This window comes from Schistocerca nitens, chromosome 5, assembly GCF_023898315.1.
Source record: "Schistocerca nitens isolate TAMUIC-IGC-003100 chromosome 5, iqSchNite1.1, whole genome shotgun sequence".
Taxonomy (NCBI): Eukaryota; Metazoa; Arthropoda; class Insecta; order Orthoptera; family Acrididae; genus Schistocerca; species Schistocerca nitens.
The window spans coordinates 506,666,246-506,690,008 of NC_064618.1; the positions used below are offsets into that span (position 1 = coordinate 506,666,246).

General features: G+C 39.0%; 2 protein-coding genes across 3 annotated transcripts in view; one reads left to right on the plus strand and one right to left on the minus strand.

Annotated features, from left to right (window-relative positions):
• The window catches only part of LOC126260829 (cleavage and polyadenylation specificity factor 73), a 73,164-nt gene extending 60,334 nt beyond the window's left edge, over window positions 1–12,830 (minus strand). Inside the window, exons 1-5 of one of the 2 annotated variants that reach the window (XM_049958216.1) lie at window positions 12,720–12,830; window positions 12,348–12,568; window positions 12,201–12,264; window positions 1,983–2,080; window positions 518–646 (exon numbers count right to left, since the gene is read on the minus strand). In XM_049958216.1, coding sequence (XP_049814173.1) covers window positions 518–646; window positions 1,983–2,080; window positions 12,201–12,264; window positions 12,348–12,418 — 362 coding nt within the window. In that variant the 5' untranslated portion in view covers window positions 12,419–12,568; window positions 12,720–12,830. Of the gene's footprint in view, window positions 1–517; window positions 647–1,982; window positions 2,081–12,200; window positions 12,265–12,347; window positions 12,569–12,719 lie in introns of those variants that run through there. The other variant, XM_049958218.1, reaches the window with a different exon arrangement.
• The window catches only part of LOC126260831 (osteoclast-stimulating factor 1-like), a 98,674-nt gene continuing 87,673 nt past the window's right edge, over window positions 12,763–23,763 (plus strand). The window contains exon 1 of the mRNA XM_049958221.1: window positions 12,763–13,066. Within this exon, the coding sequence (XP_049814178.1) occupies window positions 12,790–13,066 (277 nt within the window). The 5' untranslated portion in view covers window positions 12,763–12,789. The remainder of the gene's footprint in view (window positions 13,067–23,763) is intronic.

The window sequence follows — 23,763 nt, forward strand, 5'->3', positions numbered from 1 at the left end:
CTAATATGAAAAGTGTATGTTTTTGGGGGTGTCCAAATACTTTTGATCACATAGTGTATGTCAGTGAAATGAAGCAAAGCATACAACAATTGCTATTATAATGATACTGCAAATAATATAGTGTGAAAGTTAATATTAGCAATTACCTGACACAAAACACTATCTGCTCAAAGTCTTCTGATTTCTACCACTCATAAATATGGAGTTCAGACACCTAGACAAGGAGTGCACACTGTACCTATATCGTTGAGCACCTTGAAGTACTAAGAGGTACAGGCAAGTCAATTTTACATAATATTATTTATCTAGCTTTTACTTGTTTCATCATGCAAACTATAACACAAACTATTTCGATCAAACTCAAATCACTATTTTTAATGATAAAATCTCTAGTAAATATTCAGTCCTCACTCCAAAGATATGCTTAAAACATCTATACTGTAATTTATACGGAATTTGTGATAGGCCTATATATTTTACAGCTTAGTTAGAAGAATCTCATGAATATGCATCATACCTCACTTTGATGTAATCAGAGAGAAGCCACCTGTAAATAGCTTTTGTGGCATGAGTCATGAAACATCGTCCTTTGAAACTTGTTTTCAACAGAAACCATGGCAGGGCACCGCAGTGGTCTAGATGAAAACTGGAAATAAGTGACAAAGCTTTGCACATATACACCTATTTCTAAAAATTAACTAAGTGATCAAAATGTGGCATTTAAAATGAATCTCTCTCTCTCTCTCTCTCTCTCTCTCTCTCACACACACACACACACACACACACACACACACACAAACACACACACACACACACACAAACACACACACACACAAGTTAAAAAAAACCATGATTCACCACCATGAGTTCCTGATAAAAATGTATTTATTGTATTAAAATATACCTGATGAATGTCTGTGGACTGAAACTAGCTGTATAACACAGAAATTTTTTATCAGCATCTCTTGGCAGTGAATCACTAAGCTTTTCAAATACTTATGATTTATTTATTTATTTATTTGGGGGAGGGGGGGGGGCATAACCTCCTTAATCCTTTCAGACCCTCTAGCTACAGCTGTGTACATTAACTTTTACTGTGTCTTAACTGCAACAGAAGTATTTTTTCTGTGTGGAAACCTGAAGTACATACTTGTGAATGTACTGGTTGGTTCACTTTTCCACAGTATAACTGCATGTAGTTATTGTTACTATGCATGGTAATTACTAAATGATAATTTTACTGTTTATTAAAATAGAGACTATTTTGTAATTAGTTATTTTAGTCCATAAAATGAACCCAAGTGTACAAAGTATGTTTTGAAAACGGGTATAAATCTTGCATCTAAAACCATCAAAATTCACCTAAAAGCATTACCACATAAAGAAATATTTTCTTTCCTAAAGAAAAATTCAGGTCTAAAAGGGTTACAACACACATTACTGTCGATGGTGCAGTATCATATTCATTGAAAAGTCATATATCCTACCAGTCACACAATCACAATGGGTTGCATTTAATTGAATAGAAGTTTAAACCTGCAGCTCTAAATATGCTAAAATAAATATAATTTGTTGTTGCTTTATGTTCCAGCCCTATATCTGCAATATACAACCAAAATACAGAAAGCTGCTAACAATGATTTAATGAAAAATTGTTGCCATAATCATGCTTGATTACAGTTTTTCCTATCTTAAAATTCCTGAACACTTGATGACATCTACATTATTTTCACTTATAAAACATCAGAACTGATAGAAGAGAGAGCATGTGAAACAATTATAATTAGTCAATATGCAAGAAACTATACACTGAAGAAGAAGGGGGGAAAAACACTGAATTTATGCTTACAAATGAAAAACAACACTGCTAAATTAAGTGTAGATGACAAATCCACAAATTTAATAAAAAGAAATTGGATGAATAGCAAATGTATTTCCTAAAAATGCTATCTTTTAATCTAGAATTTAGTTACTAGACTTACTGTGATATCAGCAATAAATCTATCTCGTCTGCTTCAACAAGGTCAACAAATGGCAGAGCATCCATTCCAGATAAACCAGGATGAATACCACAGTCCAACTGGGGAAAAAGTAAAACTAATAAATCCCACATACATGTATGGTTAAAGAGAGAGAGAGAGAGAGAAAGGTGGATTTTTATGTACATACTAACACTACCAATATGTTAACTTTTTGTAATACAGATTCACACCTCTATACATTCTTTAAATGATGTCGTGTACACTTTTAGATGAACCTGCTTTATTGCACTATGGCTGTTTTGCCTTGTGTACCATTTCCAAATGTCTGCTAAGAAAAATATGATGTCAGAACAACAACATGTGGAAGAAATTTTCAGTCTCTCTCTCTCTCTCTCTCTCTCTCTCTCTCTCTCACACACACACACACACACACACACACAGATATATATATATATAAAAACAAAGATGATGTGACTTACCAAATGAAAGTGCTGGCAGGTCGACAGACACACAAACGAACACAAACATACACACAAAATTCAAGCTTTCGCAACAAACTGTTGCCTCATCAGGAAAGAGGGAAGGAGAGGGAAAGACGAAAGGATGTGGGTTTTAAGGGAGAAGGTAAGGAGTCATTCCAATCCCGGGAGCGGAAAGACCTACCTTAGGGGGAAAAAAGGACGGGTATACACTCGCACACACACACACATATCCATCCACACATATACAGACACAAGCAGACATCTCACAAGCAGACATATGTCTGCTTGTGAGATGTCTGCTTGTGTCTGTATATGTGTGGATGGATATGTGTGTGTGTGCGAGTGTATACCCGTCCTTTTTTCCCCCTAAGGTAGGTCTTTCCGCTCCCGGGATTGGAATGACTCCTTACCTTCTCCCTTAAAACCCACATCCTTTCGTCTTTCCCTCTCCTTCCCTCTTTCCTGATGAGGCAACAGTTTGTTGCGAAAGCTTGAATTTTGTGTGTGTGTTTGTGTGTCTATCGACCTGCCAGCGCTTTCGTTCGGTAAGTCACATCATCTTTTTTTTAGATATATTTTTCCCACGTGGAATGTTTCCCTCTCTCTCTCTCTCTCTCTCTCTCTATATATATATATATATTGAATATATAATTGAATAGAAGTTTAAACCTGCAGCTCTAAATATGCTAAAATAAATATAATTTGTTGTTGCTTTATGTTCCAGCCCTATATCTGCAATATACAACCAAAATACAGAAAGCTGCTAACAATGATTTAATGAAAAATTGTTGCCATAATCATGCTTGATTACAGTTTTTCCTATCTTAAAATTCCTGAACACTTGATGACATCTACATTATTTTCACTTATAAAACATCAGAACTGATAGAAGAGAGAGCATGTGAAACAATTATAATTAGTCAATATGCAAGAAACTATACACTGAAGAAGAAGGGGGGAAAAACACTGAATTTATGCTTACAAATGAAAAACAACACTGCTAAATTAAGTGTAGATGACAAATCCACAAATTTAATAAAAAGAAATTGGATGAATAGCAAATGTATTTCCTAAAAATGCTATCTTTTAATCTAGAATTTAGTTACTAGACTTACTGTGATATCAGCAATAAATCTATCTCGTCCCCCTAAGGTAAGTCTTTCCGCTCCCGGGATTGGAATGACTCCTTACCCTCTCCCTTAAAACCCACATCCTTTCGTCTTTCCCTCTCCTTCCCTCTTTCCTGATGAGGCAACAGTTTGTTGCTAAAGCTTGAATTTTGTGTGTATGTTTGTGTTTGTTTGTGTGTCTATCGACGTGCCAGCGCTTTCGTTTGGTAAGTCACATCATGTTTGTTTTTAGATATATTTTTCCCACGTGGAATGTTTCCCTCTCTCTCTCTCTCTCTCTCTCTCTCTCTATATATATATATATATATATATATATATATATATATATATATATATATATATATATATATATAAAACATTCCACGTGGGAAAAATATATCTAAAAACAAACATGATGTGACTTACCAAACGAAAGCGCTGGCACGTCGATAGACACACAAACAAACACAAACATACACACAAAATTCAAGCTTTAGCAACAAACTGTTGCCTCATCAGGAAAGAGGGAAGGAGAGGGAAAGACGAAAGGATGTGGGTTTTAAGGGAGAGGGTAAGGAGTCATTCCAATCCCGGGAGCGGAAAGACTTACCTTAGGGGGAAAAAAGGACGGGTATACACTCGCACACACACACACATATCCACCAGCTTTTCTGAGCTGCGCAGATGGGAGTTTCCTCCCAATCCCGTCCATAAGCCTCCCCGACCAGGTTTCTGGGTGACTTTTCCGAACTCTACCACTTTTCGTAAACCTCAACAGTCCTCTTCCTTCACCGCTCATCCTTCCCCTTCAACCCTTGTGCCAGAAGAAGCCACTGGCTCCGAAGGCTTGTGTTCTCCAGCCTCCTCTTGATGAGATTTTTTATCTATACAGTTACATTATACTTTCAAAAATTGATTATTTCCATTAATACAGGGTTCTCAGAACGAATTTATTCTTGCTTGAACTGGCAGTATACCCATGGACTGTTTGAGCAACAAATACACCAGGAGCAACTGAAGAATCGAATTTATTTTTAATTATTTATTCAATTTCAGTTCAAAATCTTGTCAAAGTAGTCTCCCCCTGCTTCAATCCACAGTTACGACACTTCATCCAATTACTGAAGTCACCCTGGAAGTCGTCAATAGGAATCTCCTTCACTGCAGTCATTGAAGTTGCTTTTACCACAGCCAGTGTCCCATGCTGAGTTCCTTCCAGTGTTCTTTTGATCCTTGGGAACAAAAAGAAGTATGCTGGTGCCAGATCAGGGCTGTATGGCAGCTGGGGCAGCGTTGCCACACCTATTTTGGCCAGAAACTCGGAGATACTGAGTTCAGTGTTGTTACAGTGCATGATTCATTCAATGTTGCAAACTTCTCTTTTTGGACACATCAAACCCTGTTGTGCAGCATTTTGAGCACTTCACAATAAAATTCCTTGTTGACTGTTTGTCTTTGTGGCATGAATTCACTGTGAACCACAGCTTTTCTGTAAAAAAACACAATGAACATTGCCTTGATTCGCGATTTGCTCATCCTTGCTTCTTTCAGGCAAGGAGTCTCCTTGTGTGCCAATCTCTGCTCTGATGCTTTGTTTTGGGTTCATACTTAAAAATCCACATCTCAACCCACATCTGTCGAAAAATTCTGGGTCCATTTTGTACTGCTCATGCAATTCCTGGCACTTCAACAAACATTTTTCCTTCATCTCAATCTTCAGGATTTTTGGCACCATTTTCTCGCAGACTTTCCTCACTGGAAGAGCCTCCATTAAAGTGTGGTGAAAAATTATTTTGGGGATTCCACACTCCTCTGGAATCATTGAAACACTTAATTGTTGGTCCTTGTCCACTACTTGACACACTTTTTGCATCAAGTCGTCCATTTGTGATGTCGACGGGCATCTCGAGTCAACATTATCGTTGACAGATTCCCAACCTTCGAACAACCTCTTCTGCCACCTGAAAGTTTGACTTTCTTTCATTGTCTCATAACCATAAGCTTTCCAAAATATTTTGGGCATCTCCACCCCGCTTTCCCCAGTTTCACACGGAACTTGATTGCACTATGCTGCTCGAAAAACTGGTACATTTTCTCTCGACAAGGGTGCAGTACATATCTCTATATCTCTGCAGGAGTGTGACCCTGCTTCAAGAACTGTCACAAGTGACTGACATCGGTCTCATTTCAAAGCTTAGATCCCCCATCAAATTCTCTGCCTGTGCTCCATCTTGCCAGCCAGCTTTGCCAATTACCAAAAATCAATATGGGAACTTTTGGGACAGACACTGTATGTACAAATGAGAGATGGTCGAAGATTGTGCAGTGCTTCTTATGAAACTATCAAAAGGAAAGAAGGAAGGAAGATTAAGGTTTGAGATCCTGTCAACATGAAGCACAAGCTAAATTAGGGAATGATGGAGAAGGAAACCGGCCATACCCATTCAAAGAAACCATCCCAGCATTTTCCTTCAGTGATTAAGGGAAATAAAGGAAAACTAAATCAAGATGGCTGGGCATGCAACTGAGTTGCCAAATGCCATACTCCAAAATATGTCTTACCACTACACCATGTTGCTCTATCAAAAGTGGATAGAATGGAGGCAAAAGATTGGGATTTAATGTACTGTTAACATCTAAGTCATTGTAGATGGTGCACAAGTTTAAATTGAGGAAGAGTGGGGAAGGAAATCAACTATGGTCTTTGAAGGGAATCATCTTTGCACTTGCCTTAAGTGATTTAGAGAAATCATGGTAAAACTAAATCTGCTTGCTCTGGCAGGGATTTGAATCACTGTCCTATCAAATAACGAGTCTCTCTTCTTAAGGTTATGACAACTTTGCCAGTGTAGCTGTTAGAGATACTTTTATCAGCCAACACAGTGATTGGTTCTTCATAAATTTTTCTTCCTGTCTGATTAATTTCAATTGCCACAGTATTATTTATGTGGTTACCTCTGAGACTGCAGTATTGAATACCTTAATTTTAAAACAGGAGATACAGAGTAAAGCACTCAAACAGGAAGATTAAGATAACTAAAAATAAATCTTGATGGCATCCTTGGTTTCAAACAAATTGTCAGAGTCTTAGGACAACAAGCTTATGCACTTACTGTAATCTTGAGTTTGAATTCTCTATCCCCCCCCCCCCCTTTTACACACACTGTAGGATCCTTTCTTTGTAACATTACCAGTGAGTGTAAAGTTCCATACCTGATGTTTGACAGTACTGCTAGATGGCCCAGAAGATCATGGGTGTACATTAAACTCTCAACAGAAAGCACGTTGAGCCCCAATAAAACTACAGTAAAACTTCTGAATAACAGACATCTGTGGTGAAAATAAAAATGTCCTCTTTTAAGAAGTGAACATTATTAAAAAAAGAATAAAAATACAGTATACAATACAGTACATTCAATGTACTGTAGACAGAACAGTACTGTACTACTATATAAGTAAAGTAGTGAAAATTTACCTCTATTGAAGTACAATATTATATCTAAAAACAAAGATGATGTGACTTACTGAACGAAAGCGCTGGCAGGTCGATAGACACACAAACAAACACAAACACACACACAAAATTCAAGTTTTCGCAACAAACTGTTGCCTCATCAGGAAAGAGGGGAAAGGAGAGGGAAAGACGAAAGGATGTGGGTTTTAAGGGAGAGGGTAAGGAGTCATTCCAATCCTGGGAGCGGAAAGACTTACCTTAGGGGGAAAAAAGGACAGGTATACACTCGCGCACACACACACACACACACACACACACACACACACACACACATATCCATCCACACATATACAGACACAAGCAGACATATTTAAAGACAAAGATGAGGCAACAGTTTGTTGCGAAAGTTTGAATTTTGTGTGTGTGTTTGTGTTTGTTTGTGTGTCTATCGACCTGCCAGCGCTTTCGTTTGGTAAGTCACATCATCTTTGTTTTTAGATATATTTTTCCCATGTGGAATGTTTCCCTCTATTATATTGATATAAGTACAATATTACATTAACAAAACCCCTCACACTAGTATAATACAGTATTCAAATTTCTTTCATATATTGGGAGGGTTGGTTTGAAATAATCACCAGTGTTAAACTAAGTCATTCGACATCACTCCTCACTAAAGAGTGGTGTTTCAGTTTTCTTTTCCCTTCCACTGCCTGCTAACTTGAAAGTGGAGTAAAGTCCAATTCAGTTACATCATCTTCATTTTGTTGTCCATTCAAGACATTGTCACCACACCCTTCTTGATGAAGCTCATTTACGAGTTAACTTATGCTAGTTGATTTCCTTTCTGCAAACAGTGCATAATTGATATTGGCATATCCCTCAGATCCACAAGACTCCTCTACTGAAGTGTGAAGTTCAAGCCCATGTTCCTTGAGATTGTTTTCTTCCACACTGTCATCAATCGTTGAAGCAGTCATTAAAAATGAACGTGCTCTCTTGATATCGTTGCCGAGCGTTGTGCATGTTATCTGTTTTAAGGCTGAAGAAATCCACAGAATTGTATCCAGTACACTAACAGATTTTCCAAGTTCACATCCAGATTCAACATTGTCCACTCAAGACAAAATATGTCTCAACACAAAGCACCTTGAAATTTTGAACAATCCCCTGTCCAGTGGTTGGTAATGTGAAGTTGAATTTGGCGGCGAAAAGATTATTTTCACATTTCTAGTGCAGCATTGCAATGGGAAGCAGCATTACGCAACAAACAAAATCACTGTCTTCCTTTGTCTTTCCATTCTTCTATAAAATGCCAGCAACCATTCAGTCATTATTGCTCTCATCATCCAAGATCATTTATTGGTATATTCAATTTACTCAAGCCAATACCCTTAAAACATCTAGGCTTCACAGCCTTACCAATAATTAAAGGCTAAAATGCAGTGGAATAATATACTATAGATTAGAAGGTTACTTACTAGCAAGTAGTTATTGTAGGCAAAACTATAAAGGTGGTGGTGTGGCAATTTATGTTAATAAGGATGTGGAAGCCAAAAAAATTTCCTTTCTTGAATGCCACACCAAAGAAGGATCAATTGAAGTGACAGGTATTTAACTCCACAGTAATTATCTTAAGTTACCAAAGCATAAAGTGATTGGAGTCTATAGGCCACAAAATGCTGATGTAATGCTGTTTATGGATAAACTTAGTAGTGTTGCCGGTCAGGCTGGTTCTAATGACCTTACTATATTAGGTGACTTTAATATAGATGCAAACTCAAATAGTATAGTAAACTTGAAACTCAGTGATGTACTGACCTCATACAACCTTGTAAATATAGTGAACTCTGACACCAGAGTGATGGACACATGTTCCACTAGAATACATTATGCTATAATCAACAAAGATGTTATAGATAAGGTAAATTACAGTAACTTAGATTTTCTTTATTCTGACCACTTCTGTCAGGTGATAGAATACAAAACTTCAGTTGTGCCTAAAATAACAAAAATTGTGCTACAGAAACGAATGCTGAATACCTCAAATATTAATGCTCTTAAAGACAAACTGGCGAATGAGAAATGGGATTCTGTGTACCAGGTAAAAGGGTCGGATGAGAAATGGAATGAATCCTACTCAACCCTATTGCATCATTATGAATATAGTTGTCCAGTCACAGAAATCCAGAAGGTAGTTAAACACTGTCAAAGTGGAAGTAATCCTAGACTAAAACTCCCAACAAATCTGAGTAGGCTCAGGCAGCTAGTACATGATCTAAACCAGCTTTATAAAGCTACTACTATGCAGGTTTTCAAAGAAAAATACAATAGGGCCGAGCAAACTTTTAAAACTGAAATTATCAATCTAAGGAAGCAGATTAACAGCAAAACAATAGAACAGTCTGATAACATAAGCAAAGCATCTTGGAAGTTGATTGACAAATACCGAAAAGGTCCCAACAAGATGAACATGGAACCACTCAGCATAAGACATGATGGTAACATTATAAAAAACCCAGATACTATATGTAATATTTTTAATAACTACTACATTTATGGTGAACAATCAACGCATATTATAGATTCACAGATAGAGATCCTGTGCCATCTCACCCAGTGTACTGAATTTGAATTTGTGGAAGTGAATGAGCAGGAGGTTCGCAGGGCAATATACATGCTAAAGAAAAAAACTTTCATCTGGATGGGATGGCGTATCCAGTGCTATTACTAAAGCCATGCTTAAAAGAAATTTCTAAACCTTTTACTCACCTGATTAATTGCAGCATTAGAGAAAACATGTATCCAACGGTTCTAAAAATGAGTGTAGTGAAATCAGTGTATAAAAAGGGAAGTAAGGAAGAAGTCTCCAACTATAGAACAATATCATTAATTCCCACTTTTAGTAAGATATTCAAAAGCATTAGCCTTTCTCAGCTAAGTGCCTTTTCACAAAACATTAACTGCTTGTAGATTCACAGCATGGCTTCAGAAAAGAACTAAGTACAACCACAGCAGTTACACAGTTCATCCATGAAGTTTACTGTCCATTGGACCAGAAGATGCAGATTGCAGGTATATTTTTGGACCTGACAAGAGCATTTGATACGGTAAGCCATAGGGTACTTCTTAAAAAGCTAAAATCTTATAGTATTGGGGATCAAGCCATGAATCTTCTAATCACGTACCTGTTGAATCGTAAGCAAAACACTAAACTGTCATATAAACTAGATAATAAAATCATGAACTCCCAGTCCACCAGTGAACCTGTATTACAAGGTGTACCACAGGGCTCAATCCTTGGCCCCTTTCTCTTCCTTATATATATTAACGACATTGCACAACCCATTAACTCCCATATTGTAAGCTATGCAGATGACACGTCAATCTTATTCTATGGGAGCGAATCTAAAGAGCTAGAATCTCTTGCTACTAGTGATGTAAGAGAAGTAACAAAATACTTCAATGATCAGGGACTCAAGGTGAATGTTACCAAATCTCAACTACTGGCATTTAAAATAGGAAGTTCTCATCACAACAATATGAATAGTGTGTGTAATATCTCTGCAACAGAAAATGGTAACTGTAAATTCCTGGGTGTATATGTTGATGAAAATTTGCGGTGGGCATACCTCATTAATTTCGTAGTGCCATATATCTCCTCAGCCAGCTTGCAAAGATAGTTCCTAGCCAAGCACTGAAATTAGTATATTATGGAACACTTTACCCCTTTCTCAATTACGGAATTGAACTATGGGGCTGTGCAGCTGATGTACATTTAAAAAGAATACTACTACTACAGAAAAGAGCAATAAGACTTATACATTGGATGGGACATAGAGATTCATGTCGTGAAGTGTTTGTGCAGCGCGAATATCTGACAATATATTCTCTGTACATCTTCAAAATAGTTGTATTTTTTATAAGTCAACCAACATAAGCTATCAAGGGCAGTGATGGACACAATCACAACACTAGAACAAAGTGTAACTATTTCCGTAACAGAACAATGTTAAAAATGACTGATAGAAGTCCATATATCAATGGTTTGATTTGGTATAACAAGCTACCAAACTCTCTAAGAACGTACACGGGAAATGTTTTTAAAACAAATTTAAAATATTTTCTAATAGAAAAATGTTTATATTCTTTCAATGAATTTTAAGATAGTGATTGTAACATGAGGCATTAGCATATCAGCTGTAAGGTGATAAATGTAAAAAACAGACATAAGAAGCAACAGCTGCAGAATATAGTGTATTTTATAAGTATAAATATAAGCATAGTATTAAGTCTGACGTTTGCAAAAGCCATCATTATAATGGCTCCACGCAAAGAAAATGTAAATAAATAAATAAAATGAAGGTCAAGACGATCAGCGAAGACAGGGAACAGTTTCCCAATGGTGGCCCTAAAATTATTTAATGCTCTATCTATGGATATTCAGTCATTGCCAATAGAGCAATTTACTAAAAATTTTTGTGTATTAAACGAGCAAAGCTGCAGCTCAGTGACGTGAGAACAGTGGCAACTACACTATATTCTAATACTGATTGTGTTGTTGTTGTAACGTATATTGAAACATAGTTATTAACTTTAGTATTTTTTATAGTAAGACTATCCAGTCTGAACTGAATTTCTACATTCAGTTTATTTTGGCAATGAACTTGACACTGAGAGTTCAGCTGTGTGTCCAGCCACGGGTGCTGAATGGCATAGAAATGGTAATAAGGTATCCTGAGGCCTAGGTTATGGAAAAAAACAGCTGTCTCACTTGCTTGAAAGCACTGTGAAACATGTTCACTGCTGAACTAGATCAACTGCTCTAAACGGAAAGGAAGGACGGTAGGCATGGTTACAATGACAACTTATAGTTCACGTGAAAAAACTTTGGAATGATTAAAATGAGATACTAAAATAGCATGCTTACAATGACAACTTATAGTTCACGTGAAAAAACTTTGGAATGATTAAAATGAGATACTAAAATAAAGTATACATTACATTCTACAAATTACTTTTATTAATTTGCAAAAATTGATCAGTAAATATTTTCATGCAATATGATCCATATTTTCAGTGGAATGTAATTACTAAACAAACCTACTTATATCATGAACTGTTAAAACTGTAGGGTATAACACATTTGACTACGGCTTTCTTAAATACGTACCATGATTTTCTTTCCTTTAAATTCTAGCATTATGCACGATCGCCCGACTTCCTGACCAGCACCACTGAAACAAAAATTTTAATGTAGAGGCAGTTATAGCTTTCGGAAAATATAAAAAAGGAAATACAGGCAGAATACAATTCGTACAGTGGCCGTATCAGTAGTAAGTCACTCTCCTCTGCTGGAACTTGAGAATCAGCCTTCCTCTTTGTTGTCATTTTTGTATCTTGTGTACTATTCACGTGTGTTTACAACCACTTCCAAATTATCCCTACAACCAATCGATCAGCATCCAAATGGCTATCTATCGACAATTTCACATGTCGATAGTTGCTTCAGCAAAATATCAACTATACGGCACTGGCAACCTGAAAACAATAAACAGTAAAGGAATTATTGCAAAATACACCTGAATGACCCTTCATAAACAGTATCAAAGAATCATTAATTATTTTTCCGGTAACAGTCTCAGCATGGAAAAAAGGATGAAATGTTAATTTACGAAGAGAAAAACCTTACGTTAATTCGCTAATAGAAACTCATGTATACGAGTATTACCACGGGTTACAGCATAGAAAACATAGACACAATGTGGTTGTATGCCTATATTAATACAAGTAGGAGAGCCATTGCTTCCAAGTCAATGATAATTTTTTGTCTTTATCTCTGCGGTTTTGGGTGGCGTGTTGTGTGTTGTACGCTTCCTAGTTGCTACACTGTGCAGTGTGCAGTAGTGTTGTCATGGACGTACAGCGGTTTTGCCGTGTTAGATAAAGCTAATGTGTCAATCTGTTGTTTAAAAAACATAATGGCTGCAAAATTATCCGCCACCCGACCTGCTCCACCAAAACCTATTCCTAAACCCGGTAAGTAATTTCTTTTGTCTCTAAAGATGCTATTGGTTCCTTTTTGTTACAGTGCATCTAGTCAACAAGTGACATGCCCATGAAAATTGAAACGCTCGTATCCTTGAGAGGATGCGTGGATTTAATCCTCCTTGAAAAGATATGCTCTCAGTGGGTAGTTTAATAATTTTTACATGCACAAAATTGAAAAAAAAATGAGGTGATAGTGGTAAATAAAGAGGGTTCCGGATACAATAGGAAATAACATTTCACTTTTTAAGTATTAAAGAAACTATTCTGATAGTGGAGAGCGTGGAACGAAAAGAAGAGATGATTAAAAAAAAACTTGGCTAATTGTGGTACTGCCACTACGTCTGTGAATAACATCGGCCTAGTTATCAGTAAATGAGTGACAGCAGACTCTGACAATCAGAGGAATGTAGAGTACCACAAATACGTTTTTCTTCTAAAACCAGGATAACCGGTAACAGCAGTTGTGAAACTTTATCATCTGGATGCAAAAGATCTTTTTAAATGTCCATTAACCCCACTTTAGCCGTACCATATACATAGGTAGAAATCCTCTGTCTAATATTTATATTGTATATTTGTTACATGGAGCCTATCCAGTGATACCTGTATTCTACATTACATGTTTTATCACTTTTCATATTAACATCCATGTACTACTACTTCGTTGTTAAGTGTACCGGGTACTGATTCAGTCTTATTGTCCCTCCATATTTATATTTTGCTCTTTTAAGATCCTTAAGTTACCCTTTCAAGCAGATCATTTACTGCAATACTTAAGATGTCATTTACTAGTACTACATACTGATTTGATGGACAGTGTACAATGAAATTAGTGCTCCGTTTGATTTAGTCAATTTGGCAGAAATCAGCATTAAAAAAAGAGGAGAGGGGGAGAGAGAGAGAGAGAGAGAGAGAGAGCTGCCATGATGATAATCGGGGATCTTTCCCTGGGGTAAAAGGTGACCAGGTGAGGGGGTGGCAACCCTCCTCGTGCTGCAACGATATTCTGGTCACAAGCTTGTACCACAGCCCACAAAACAATATTTAAATTAAAATACTTAAGCAATTTAAACAAAGAAATATTCATCCTGTTACAAAAGAATATTTAAAGGCAATCCAGCAAGAATAATTCTACCAGACATAGGAGCCTCTTCATGAGCCTTAGGAAGTCATAGATGAACTGATGAGAACTTAGGTAGCTATCTTAAAAACCAAAATCATGAAAACATAAAATAATAAGACCAAAATGAAACAAAATGGGCCTCTAAGTTATGGGTGTGCTTCAGTGAACATTGTACTGCAGAGTGCTGAGCTGCAGTGGAACATTGTACATACGAGGGAAAGGGGATCATGGCTTAACTACTGAGATCAGAGGATGATACTATACCAGGGGCAACTGGACCTATAGATACTGGATGATCTAGGTTACTTTGGAAGCTAAAAGTTTGATTGTGAGTTGGCAAAGCAAACTAATGCGAATGTGAAATCTTTGATGCTGTGACATTCTAATCTGTAGTGTAGCCTGAGCTGTGGGCTAGGCTGAAAGTTGACAGTTTGATTGTGAATCTGCTACTCTGTCATCAGATCTCTCGCACATCTTTGCCTATCGTGCTTTACAGAATGGGCAAGTCTCCAATCTCCACTTTCTGTAATGAGGCATGAATATCGGACACATTGTCGCTACTCATGGTTTCACTGTCTGTCTACCACTTTCAGTTGATGCTCATGAAAGTAGCATGCAAACAGTCAACCAGCTTCTCCATTTCCCAGGCACTGAACAGTAACATTCTGCCCTCTGTAAAAATCACTTATGTTAGTGGATTTCCCCATTTGTAACTTATTTTTGGTAGAATGATTCTCCCCACATTTCTGCTCTGCTTATATGCTTTCCTTACCATGTCGTGTGCCTGCAGTGCCTTTCATGGACAAGTGTTCTACAAAATCAGGTATCCAAGCGTGACTTGTGACCTGCCCTGACAGCTTTACTTCTACCAGTACCTCATCTCTTACCTTCCGTACTTCACAGAAGTTGTTCTACATACATTGTGGGATTAGTACTTCTGGAAAAGAGGACACTGGAGACATGGCTTAGTCACAGCCACCGGCAGTCGTGTTTGGATAGCTCAGTCAGTCTCACACTTGCTCACAAAAGGCAAAGGTTCCAGGATCAAGTCCCAGCCCAGCACAGTTTTAATCTGCCAGGGAGTTTGAAATCAGTGCACAGTCCACTGCAGACTGAAACTTCATTCTGGAAACTATCCCCCAGGCTGTGGCTAAGCCATATCTCCACATTATGTTCCATCAGTGTAGTTGCGCAAGGTATGCAGGAGAGGGTAGGAGATGAAGTACTAGCAGAAGTAAAGCTATGAGGTGGGTCACGAGTTAATCTTGGATAGTTTAGTCAGTAGAGTACTTGCTCCTGGAACGCAAAGGTCCCAGGTTAAAGTGCTAGCCCATCACCCAGCTTTCTTTGGATATAAAATGTAATGATCCTATGGGCTCAGTTGTAGGTAAAGCAGGCGGCAGACTTCAGTTCATTGGAAGGAGATGCAGTCAGTCTAGAAAGGAAATTGCATACAAAACACTTGTGGATCCATCCTATCTTTGCAGAAGTCAGCAGTCACACTCCCCCCCCCCCCCCCCCCCCAATACCAGTTACCAAAGCACTTGCTGTAAAAGTGCACATTCCATGTAACATTATAATGTGTAACATTTATTTGCACCAAATGAAACTGAATAGAGAGGCTCTGTCTTAGCTTAGTTCATAATACCCACAACCATTCCTACTGGCAGAGGTTATTCACATAAGGTGGGAATCTACCAACATCCATTCCAGAGGCTGAATGATTGAGAAACAGTTTGTACCAGAAGTCTTCTCAAAACAGGTTATAACATGCACTTGATTGCTTGATTTGCTGCCAGTGGTGGTGTTTTATTTTCTGTTGTCCATACAGACTCCACTGAGTAGTAAATGCTTGATGACTTAACACTCATGTAAACATTTCCCCATCTGGATCCACCTGACAGAAAGAGCAATTTCTGAAAGGAAGCTGTTATTGTGGGTGGCCAGGAGACAAACTGGATGCTCCACAGCTACCTGGCTGCCTTTGAATACTGAAACAGTATGGTGGAAATATCATTGTATCTTTGAAATTAGGGACAGACTAGTTGCTCTGGGATGAATCAAATGCTGAGTGTCTGCTGAAAACCTCACAGTGTTCAGGGTGAAGAATATAACAATAAATGAGTTTACAACCACAAATAAGGTTCCAGTCTTCTTTCTGTTGATAAAATTTTCTCTATCTTCCAGTCATGTTAGACGATTAGCAATACCCACTAGCTTTCGGCTGAGTTCTCTTCAGCCATTGTCAGTGGTAACAGTCATGTGATGTCTATGGTGTCACTGGTACTCACTCCAGCCCCATACATGGTAATGTATTCATGTACCTGCAGCACCCACTTGAACCTTCCTTCCTATGTCTGGGTCCAAAGCTGCTCTGTTGCAGGCCCCCTTCTTTATTGAGGGTGTTGTCAAATATTTTTCCTCAGTCGCTTTTTGTATAACACCCAGCTATATAAGGCTAGCAGCAGTAATCGCTTGACAGTCAGCACTTGACAATGGTCCCAGGAGCTCCCCTCCAAAGGGTTGTGCATTCTTAACCTTTTGACATGACAAGAAGTGCGAAAAATTTTTATCAGTATATGTCACCATGAAATTGTGCATTCTTTCTGTTTTCTCTGCTGTATTCCACTCCTTATCTGGCCAGGCAACACTACTCACCTGTTGTAAGTGGTATTTTTGTGGTTGGAGGAATTTTGAGACAAGATGCATTTTACTTTTTTGCTCAGAATGGTGCAAGTGCAAATTTTAATCATTGAAGTCAGCTTTTTAACTTACCCAAAAAAAAGTAAGGGACATGAATTTACTAGGATTTCATATCATTGGCCATCATCCAGTGTGAACGTTTATGAACTGACCTCAAGAAATGGGCCGTTTCGTCACAGGGAGAAATAGTGGTTGAAGCTGAGGGACAGCAGGCTATGGTTCATCTCAGTGATTCAGCTGTGGCGATCCTTCTGCTGGCCAATGTGGTAAAATAAAATGATTTTAATGTGTATACAGATAGGACACTGCTCTGCAATACATGAGTTGTTGTTCTAGTGAGAGGGCTCATCTACATACATGGCTTGTCGTGTTCACGTATATGTGTTGTGTCTGACTTCTGGGACATTGAGGTGGGTAGCAATAATACAGTTAATTAGGACACTGAATAAATAGTACATTATTAATTACAACAATTATCTTGGCTTGCCAGACTCCTCTGTAGCTATGAAATTGCATGTGTGGGCTTGCGGTTCATAACATGCTAAATGAGCCACAATTACTGAGTGGCTGACTGATAAAAGTTCATAATGGTCATACTGTGGTTCACAATAGTCACCAGAAAACACTAGTCCATACATGTTTTTTCAAACAGTTCTGACAACATTGGTGTGTAGGCACAGTTCACAGTAGTCAGAAGTTTCTTCACTCCCCGACAGTTGACATGGGCTGTATCACAGTGAGTAGGCAGTTCAACAATGTTACTGTGGCAGGAGCTTACTGAAAGTGGGGACGATCCAACCTCGTTCAGAACGGTCCTCCTGGCCTGTGGTGACACCATTTCAGGGCAGAGGCACAGTGGTGGCACCTCAGAACTGTGGAAGGCTTTTTCCTAGCATTTCATTGGTGCCTTGTGATACTGCTTTCCTGTGTAGTATCTCTGCAGTGGTCAATATTTCTTATGCTGCTCTATACTCAATGACACTGTATGCCTTACCCCCAAACTTTAGTCTCGGCATCAGATATGGAGATGGGACACGAAGGTAGGGGTGAAGGGTGGAGTGCCGGCATAGTTGCGGCAGTCAGTGGTGAAACTTCGGTCAGTACCGAGCTCTCATCCGCACCCTGGTATCCACTGTGCATGTGGCTGGAAACACCGACCAGGAAACCAACAACAGGTTGCGCGTTGGTGGTTGTAGGTGCAGAGGCAGATGGTGCAATAGGTGGACAGCAGTAGACAACATCAGGGCCCTCCAGACCTTCCCACTGGATGACCGGGTGTGGCCCTGTTGCTGGCTGGATCCCGAGATGCCAACACAACTATTACGATGGTGGTAGCACCAGGTCAACATCTGTGGGCGTCTCCAGCTGTGGAGACGACCGTGCTGCCAGGAGCAACACGTGACCTGAGCAGGTAGGGATTGGCTCCTGAACTGTCTTACTCTGGGCAATAGATATTGCAGGTGCTTGAAATCGTGCTCAGTTACATCGACAATGTCTTGTGATGCAATAATTCACAATATGATACTAAGTTCAGGGTTTTTAGTACGGTGGCACAAATACGGGAATCACACGTTACGAGTAATTGCATCTCTCATCATAATGTCATTGTTGCTTAACCTACATAGACACTGAAAGTGAAATTTCCTAGTAAGGCTATGAAGTTCTGTTATCCACTGTTTGGAAGACTGTCCCGGCTGCTGTTTTCATATTAAACTTGTAATGAGCTGCCGCCTCATGCACTTGTGATTTAAAATGATTTGACAGTTTGTGAACTAACTCATCATAGGGGATCTCATGACATTTGCGATCTGGAAACCATTTTTATACCAACCTGAATACATCTGAGCCTGTGGCGGAAGGAAAATGTTAAAGACGATGGATACCTGCTACGCCGTAGGATTTGAAATGTGCCGTCAACTGCGACATAATCAGCCCAGTCTTTGATTTGCCTCAGAAATACTCTGAATGTAGGCACTTGAACCATTTGTTGAGTTGTTTCCAATCAAATAGGCTGCGGCAGCAGTTGTCGTGCTGCCACAGTTCCATGTAGTACTTGTAATAATTGTTCAACCCTTTGTCCCTGCAACTGTATAGCTTGCATTAAAGACACGTCTGGAAGTGACTTGTGAACACACCATATAACACCACACACACAAACAGAAAAATAGTGCTGCTGCAAGAAAGGGTTACTTACACAATATGCCACAGTGTGCTAATTGCGAGCTGCATCCTAGGTGTCACTTTAGTTGCTGTGTCCAAATTTTGGGACACTGAGGTGTCTAATAATAATACAGTTAATTAGAACACTGAATAAGTAATAGTTTATTAATTACAACAAAACTTACATTTGCTTGCCAAGCTCGGCTGTAGCTGTGAAACTGCACATGTGGACTTGCTGTTGAGAGCACACTAAGAGCCACAATTATGGAGCAGCTAATTGATACATGTTCATGATGGCTGTACTGGTGCTTGACTACAGTCACTAGAAGACACAAGTTCATAGACACTTGTTGACATAGTTCTGAGAGCACTGGCACATAGGTACCGTTCACAGGAGACGGAACTTTCTTCACTCCCTGATAGTTGACACAGGCGGAGTGACGGAGAGTAGACATCACAATGATGTTACTCCGATAGGAATTTCCTGGAAGCAGACAGGATCTGACTTTGAACATAACTGTGCTCTTAGCCACTGGCGACACTATTTCAGGGCAGAGGCACGGCGGTGGTGCTTCAGAACTGTGAGAGGCATGGCTTCTTCCTAACATCTCATTGGTGCCTCATGATACTGCTTTGCTGTGCATTCTCTCTGCACTGGTCGATACTTCTTGTGCCACTCTAGATACTCGACGACACCGCATGTGTAACCCACATTTTAACTAAAATATTATTTATATCAATACAGAACAACAGTGACAACTGACTAGCTGTGTCAAAGAAAGTAATGTATTTACAAGGGGTATCATACAGCCACAGTTCCTGTTAAGACTACTTTAACAAATGTTTTGTTTATTTTTTTGTTTATTTTTAGTCGCTTTTTGACAGTGGGTTGTAAATGGTAACTAGCTAGTTTTCAATGTTGGCTGGTGATAGTGGATCAGAGTGGATCCAAATTCAGTTCAAGATTTTTACCTTTTAGTGTTGATAATAATAGTTTAGTTTTGAACCTCTAGTAGTAGCTGTATTTGCAGATCAAATTATGGGAATACAGGTCCACCTATTATGTTAACAACTGTTGCTTTTAAGTACCCAAACATGTTGCAGTACCTTGCTTCATCATCAATAGGTGCTTCTATTCGATTCTGTAAAATGCAAACATGATTTAAGTACTCATGATTCTGATGAAATTAGACCTAAAACAGTTTGTCTGCTGTGGTTAATACTCTATTTTCTACATTGTTGGATTGTGTAGGTTCCTCTTTAAATTATCGTATACCGGTAGCTAGTCATCTGAAACTAAATGGTATTACCACGAGTTTGGTTGACTAAACACTTTATCCATAAATATCATTCAGTTGTTCAAAAATATTTCACAGCTACATTTTGTGATTAATTACTGTTACTTTACAAGTATCTGTCCTCATTTGCATGCTCCTAAGCTGTGGAAATGCACACAGAAGTGTGGCTTATGTTTTTTAGGAACTCCACTGGCAAGAGGTAACTTGATTTCCTCAAAAACGTACATTTCTGAGCTTTTGGAGGAAGGCAATTTAACCCCCCTCTAAAACAATAGGGATACAGAATTCTTATTAGAAGATATCGTAGTACTGATCTCGCATCTTACAAGGGATAGATTCTTGATTGACTTATGAACTGATAAATTTTTTAAGACTTGGATTTACTACACTTGGTATTGTAACATCATTAGCAATTATAAATGCATGAAAATAAATGTGTTGACATTGCCTCCGTATAGAAGACCAGATGGAGAGGTTTGAAACAAAAAGAATTGGGGATGGGGACGAAGTCGTTTACCATGGTACTGGTGCAAGAAGGAATGGTGAGGCATTAATGGTCAATCTACACTACTGCAACATCACAAGCACTCACAGAGTGTCAAATTGGCTATTGACTGTCAAAATTGATGTATAGCATCAAGAACTGTCCACACCATATCTTCCTATGCATCTCAAACTTAATACAGAGGGGAGGTTGAGGAGGATGAGGATGGATTCCAGAAAAGTCTTGATGCTCATCTTCCACCAGCTCCCCATGATGAGTCCACTATCCTTGGCGGAGGCTTAAATGGACGTATTGGATGTCAGTGGGAAGGATATGAGCAATGTTATGGAGAATATATAAGCCTGCAAAATGATGATGGATGTCGCATTCTGGGAATGTGCAGTGTTGTTCATGACCTGGTCTTGACCAACATGTATGTCAAGAAAGGCTAGCACACATAGCTACCAGTACCAGAGGAGGTCACTACCCGTATCAGTTACTGGATGCTTTAGCAACAAGATCTGAAGATGGCAACAGATACCAAAGTTATTCTATAGGACAGCATCACCACTCCCCAAAACATCATGTTTATCCGTGGTATCTGAAAAACGCCTAACAACCAAAGACATCCAAGATAGTATCTGAGTGAATCAGATGCAGAAAATGGATGCCCAACAGAACAAATTAATGCATCTTGACCAATTTCTCATCTGTCTATGCAGCCAAGTGGTCAGTGTAGGTGGCTTCCATGCGGAGGGCCCATGTTCAAGTACCTTGTTGGGAGGACTGGAATGCAGTCCACTCAGCTTTGTGCTAATTGAGAAACTGCTTGACTGTGTAGTAGAAGCTCCATGTCTGTTAATCTGATGATGGTCAGGAGAATGACCGGCTGACAACATGACGTTCCACACTGCATCCGGGTAACGCCATTAGCTGATGGGTGACATGGCACTCAATTGATTGGACCCAGTTGGTCTGTTTGGGTCAGAACGGCAAAGCTTTTCTTTTTCTTTTAACAAGCTTTGCGATATAGCTTTATCAGTTAATATGAGATACATGGAAAGATGCTGTGAAATGGATACTGCAAGAGAAACCCTGCAGAAAAAATTACCAGGCTGAAAATAAATTGACAAATAGACCAAGTGATGGGATAGTGAAATCCATCAGGTAATCCAGGGGACCCCCACCATGGACCTTGCCGTTGGTGGGGAGGCTTGCGTGCCTCAGCGATACAGATAGCCGTACCGTAGGTGCAACCACAATGGAGGGGCATCTGTTGAGAGGCCAGACAAATGCGTGGTTCCTGAAGAGGGGCAGCAGCCTTTTCAGTAGGTGCAGGGGCAACAGTCTGGATGATTGACTGATCTGGCCTTGTAACACTAACCAAAACGGCCTTGCTGTGCTGGCACTGCGAACGGCTGAAAGCAAGGGGAAACTACAGCCGTAATTTTTCCCGAGGGCATGCAGTTTTACTGTATGGTTAAATGATGGTGGCGTTCTCTTGGGTAAAATATTCCAGAGGTAAAATAGTCCCCCATTCGGATCTCCGGGCGGGGACTACTCAAGAGGACGTCGTTATCAAGAGAAAGAAAATTGGCGTTCTACGGATCGGAGCGTGAAATGTCAGATCCCTTAATCGGGCAGGTAGGTTAGAAAATTTAAAAAGGGAAATGGATAGGTTAAAGTTAGATATAGTGGGAATTAGTGAAGTTCGGTGGCAGGAGGAACAAGACTTTCGGTCAGGCGAATACAGGATCATATATACAAAATCAAATAGGGGTAATGCAGGAGTAGCTTTAATAATGAATAGGAAAATAGGAGTGTGGGTAAGTTACTACAAACAGCATAGTGAATGCATTATTGTGGCCAGGATAGACACAAGGCCCACTCCTACTACAGTAGTACAAGTTTATATGCCAACTAGCTCTACAGATGACAAAGAAATTGAAGAAATGTATGATGAAATCAAAGAAATTATTCAGATAGTGAAGGGAGATGAAAATTTAATAGTGATGGGTGACTGGAATTCGGTAGTAGGAAAAGGGAGAGAAGGAAATGTAGTCGGTGAATATGGATTGGGGCTAATAAATGAAAGAGGAAGCTGCCTGGTAGAATTCTGCACAGAGCACAACTTAATCATAGCTAACACTTGGTTCAAGAATCATAAAAGAAGGCTGTATACATGGAAGAAGCCTGGAGATACTCACAGGTTTCAGATAGATTATGTAATGGTAAGACAGAGATTTAGGAACCAGGTTTTAAATTGTAAGACATTTCCAGGGGCAGATGTGGACTCTGACCACAATCTATTGGTTATGAACTGTAGATTAAAACTGAAGAAACTGCAAAAAGGTGGGAATTTAAGGAGATGGGACCTGGATAAACTGACTATACCAGAGGTTATACAGAGTTTCAGGGAGAGCATAACGGAACAATTAACAGGAATGGGGGAAAGAAATACACTAGAAGAAGAATGGGTAGCTTTGAGGGATGAAGTACTGAAGGCAGCAGAGGATCAAGTAGGTAAAAAGACAAGGGCTAGTAGAACTCCTTGGATAAAAGAAGAAATATTGAATTTAATTGATGAAAGGAGAAAGTATAAAAATGCAGTAAACGGAGCAGGCAAAAAGGAATACAAACGTCTCAAAAATGAGATTGGCAGGAAGTGCAAAATGGCTAATTAGGGATGGCTAGAGGATAAATGTAAGGATGTAGAGACTTATCTCACTAGGGGTAAGATAGATACTGCCTACAGGAAAATTAAAGAGACCTTTGGAGAAAAGAGAACCACTTGTATGAATATCAAGAGCTCAGATGGCAACCCAGTTCTAAGCAATGAAGGGAAAGCAGAAAGGTGGAAGGAGTATACAGAGGGTCTATACAAGGGCGATCTACTTAAGGACAATATTATGGAAAT